Here is a 4,223-nt window from a genome sequence, read left to right as displayed (position 1 = left end):
TAAGATAACATTAGTGCATTAATAAACAATTGAAGTCATTTTTTTTTTCTTACAGTTGCTACACAGTTACCTGCACGCATTGAAATACAAGTCACAAGGCAAGCAAATCAAAACAAAAGATTACAACATAGGAAAACTACAAAAGAAAACAGCAGTGTGGTTAGAGATCCAACTTTTCCATGCAGCACTGCAGAATCTGTCTGGATCATGATTCTGAACTTGCAATCTCCAACAGAAGGATCCTTGTCAGTGACCATAGAAAGGCCAGGGAATTTGCAGGCACTGTCCATCTGGTCATTGACCTGATAGTAACTGTTAAACGCATAAGAAATGTTACCATGCACATCCAAATTCCCACAAGAAGTTCCATACCCAAGACTAGTGCAATCAGCATTCTGACAGGCATAGGCCACACTAGGTGCAACTTGGTCATCGTTAAGGTTTGCAGAAGGTTTCAAAACGCACCATTTTTTAGCCAAGTGATCAACCCCATCAGCACCCACTAACCCATTATTACCTCTTGCAGACCCAAGATTAAGCTGGTATTTTGGTTGTCCATCCAAGTAAAACATGCCCCAGTGACGCTCAAAGTTCCCTGGCTGAATGCTCTTCGCATCTTCATCTATCAGACTGAACAAATAAGCATCTATAGGATTAGGCCTCATTGGGGTCCCTTTTCCAGACATGTAACGCGACATGAAACCTTGGTTGAAACGTTGTGCGTATTGAAGGTTTGCGTTTCTGTCTCCATCTGTGGGCCACCCAATTTCCCCTACAATTATAGGCAAGTTTCCGAAGCCGTTCTTCTGCAGTGCCCACACCAAAGTATCGTGGTTAGCATCAAACACATTGTCGTAGGTTCTTCCGTTGTCGTTTATAGCAGGCTGGTAGCCGTTAAAGAAGGCATAGTCAACAGGGAAATTGGGGTCGGCGTAGAGGCTGATGAAAGGGTAGATGTTCACTGTGAAAGGTGCGCCATTGTCGTTCAAGAACTTCACAATCTGCACCATCAGACTGTTGATGTCTGGTCTGAAACCGCCGTCTGACGGCTTCTCTGACGAGCTTTGGTACACGTCGGCGTTTAAGGGGACTGTCACCTTCACACGGTTGCTCAAACCGGACTTTGTTAGAGCTGCCTGAATGTTTTGAAGTGCTGGAAGAGTTGTGGTTTCGTAAGTGCCATTGTATGTTGACAAGAATGGTTCATTCCCCACTGCAACATACCTGACACATAAGGTATTGACATAAAGTTACAACACTCTCGACTGATATAACACCAATAAGATATAAGTCTAACTCACACATAAGTAATTGACACCATTTTCGACCAAAATTTTAAAACAGTAAGTTTATGGATCTTCTTTCTTGTATGGTGTTTAACTTTCTAATTTTTACTCAATGAAACTTAGTCTCGCATTTGAATTCCCAAGAATTTGAGATTCTTGTTATAGTAAGGGTTGGGAGAAGTTATAATACAAAGGAACAAGAATTTCACATCAAACTTGAACCACACCCTTGGGTGGCTATACGTGACTGAAATCATTATCAACAACAATGATTGAGTCTTCTGCTACTATGTGTGGGGTTGGAAATACGGATCAATAACCATTCAACTCTACGAGTTATTACTAAAGTGATAAGCTTAATCTTTAGAAGAATGAAAGGCTTTTTGTTTCCTAATTGGGAAATCATGCTTGTTTGCCTAATTGGAAAAGGGCCATGAATGAACAGAAATGGAAATCATAAGTTTATCGACTTACAAATTCCAATATAAAGGAATATTACTGCAACAGAGATCTTATGTTACCAAATAACTAATTGAACGACCCATAGTGAAATGTTTGGGAAATTATGGGGGAGCAAGTTTAATCTCCACACATACAGAGATTAACAATCGAATGCCTTTGACAATGCAGAGAACACAAAAAGAATGACTATATTTATAACTTAGGTCGACCAAAAACAAATTTTCCTTCAATTAACATTGCAACAATAATCTCTTTCAAGAAAAATAATCACAAGTGAGTTCGTCATGGAGGATGAAATACAAGGTAAAAAATTCAGCTAATAAGCATAACCTTCTAAATCTAAAGCATAGCATGAAAGAAGAGCATAACTTTTGATGCTGGGCAACATTAATTTCATACAAGAACAACAAGGATATGATTAATGATTGGCATTTCAACTTATGGTAGGGATATCGACCAATTCATACATGAATGTAAAACTAAGGAGATTAGGCTATTAAAAAAAACCTCAAATAAGAGGCATTTTTCATTCCAAGTACATTAACAATGAGTGGAGCTTTCACATATCGGCATATATGAGAACTAAGAGGAATATATTAGGCAGTAAAATAGGTGGAAGATTAAACATTGAACAATTTTCCAAACAAAATAAGTAAAAGGAAAACAGGTTCACAAGCTGAACCCCTGAAACAAATGCTTTTCATTGCATATTCCACAACAAATTCACCTATGAACTATACTTATTTCCCATTCACTAAAACTCTCTTTGGTCTGGTTGCAATGTTTTACACACCACCACTCTCAAAAGCATTGTATCAGATATGAGATGTGATAACACAGTCCTTTAATTGGCAGCAGAAATATCCAAAACATAAGAACTTTGCATCAAACAGTTAAAATCTGTCAAACACATTGCTCAGTAAAGAAAAGCATGGATTTTCACAGCATCCGAATCACGGTAGTGCTAAGTATTGTAGCCATAGGTAGAGTATACAATATGCTGAATTACACATGCAAAATCAAAAAGACAGACACAAATTTACATTTTCTTCGAAACTATCAATGCCTGCATTCTCAAACTGCGCCTTAATTCCAATTTGTCACAACAATCAATGATGTTTTCCACTCATATCATACTTCTAAATAAACTGGTTGTTTATGCATAACCATTTCATCACCAAAAAAACAAGCCAAGCGACAAGAACAGCGAGAATTGAAACCACAGCATGAACTCAAAGCCAATGATTGGTAACAAGTTATGAAGCACAGACACACAACAAAGGGGTTTGTAATGTAATGTAATGTACCTGATGTCTACTCCTCCAGAAGAGACATGTTTGGAAACATTCTTGGAAACCCATTTTTCAGCTGCTTCAACACTGTTGGCGAGCGTATAAAGCATGTCATTGGGAATCCCCACCATGACCTGTATCCCAGACTTCTTGAGAGCATCCAAGATACCAGGATCAGCATCAAAAAGCTTCACCTTCTGAATGCCATTGTCCTTCAGCATCTTCACCACCTTCGAAGGAGACAAAGGGTGTGTCGATTGTGTCCCCCAGTTCACACCAATCCCACCCACTGACCCCACCAACACCACCAACACAACAACATCGACAACAACAAAAAAATCACACCTTCCAAACTTTCCACCCCCCATCAATGCAAAATCACCAACAAACCAAAATCTGAAGCACCCAAAGTTTAATTCGTTGATCTAAAAGGCACAGTGAAGAATGAGTCAAGCTCTGGAGTTAGTTCAAAAACAAAAAAAACATAGACCGAGACAACAACAACTACAGTGAGTGCAGAAGGGATCCTAGGGACATTTGTTGCGTCTGCTCTTGAGTTAAGCCGATTTATGCATTAAGTACAGAGAAGCGGAGTGAATGAGGAACAAGTTATGTGGTGGAGAATCTTTTTTCTTTTGTTTTGTTTTTGTTTTTTCTTTTTAAATTTGAACTCAAATAAACAGGCAAAGCAAAGCAACACTGCAGAGTGGTGTCTGTGTCAGACTTTTTTCAAAAAATCTCGATAAAACCACATGCTTCAGTTGCAATTATGACGAAAATGTTTTCTGAGTCATTTACACATTTTAACTTTCGAACAATTACTGTTCATTTATCCAAAGAAAAAAAAAAGTTTTTGACAGTTGAAACGTGTATTTTAATATATATTATGGTCCATGAAACTTTCAATTTTGAAAATAAAGTATTTTTCTAACGATGAGTTTATTATTTTAGGGCGGTGCAAAAGAAAATAATAATGTAACGCCTTTACCAACCGTTGCATTAAAAGGATATATTAAAATGCCATGGGTTATATAAACGATGTTTTCGATAACATTTTTATATGTTATAATATCAGTTTATTTTTTCTATAAACATTTTTTTTTAATAACTGTCATTTTAAAACAAAATAATTATATTTTGGGTTAAATATATATTTTTTAATTTGAAATTAGTCTATTTTTGT

General features: G+C 37.1%; 1 protein-coding gene across 1 annotated transcript; it reads right to left on the bottom strand.

Annotated features, from left to right (window-relative positions):
• LOC114196159 (glucan endo-1,3-beta-glucosidase 5-like) lies at positions 1–3,695 on the bottom strand. The gene is made up of 2 exons (XM_028086709.2): positions 3,056–3,695; positions 1–1,224 (listed from the first exon to the last, which is right to left on the bottom strand). Exons 1-2 carry the CDS (start codon positions 3,406–3,408, stop codon positions 108–110), a joined length of 1,470 nt encoding a protein of 489 aa, XP_027942510.1. The 5' UTR covers positions 3,409–3,695; the 3' UTR covers positions 1–107.
• Positions 3,696–4,223: the final 528 nt, after the last annotated feature.

Source organism: Vigna unguiculata, chromosome 9 (assembly GCF_037176805.1).
Source record: "Vigna unguiculata cultivar grain cowpea cultivar isolate G323 ecotype 2 chromosome 9, ASM3717680v1, whole genome shotgun sequence".
Lineage (NCBI taxonomy): Eukaryota > Viridiplantae > Streptophyta > Magnoliopsida > Fabales > Fabaceae > Vigna > Vigna unguiculata.
Note: the sequence above shows the minus strand (reverse complement) of the source record. Positions and strands in the feature narration are given on the sequence as shown.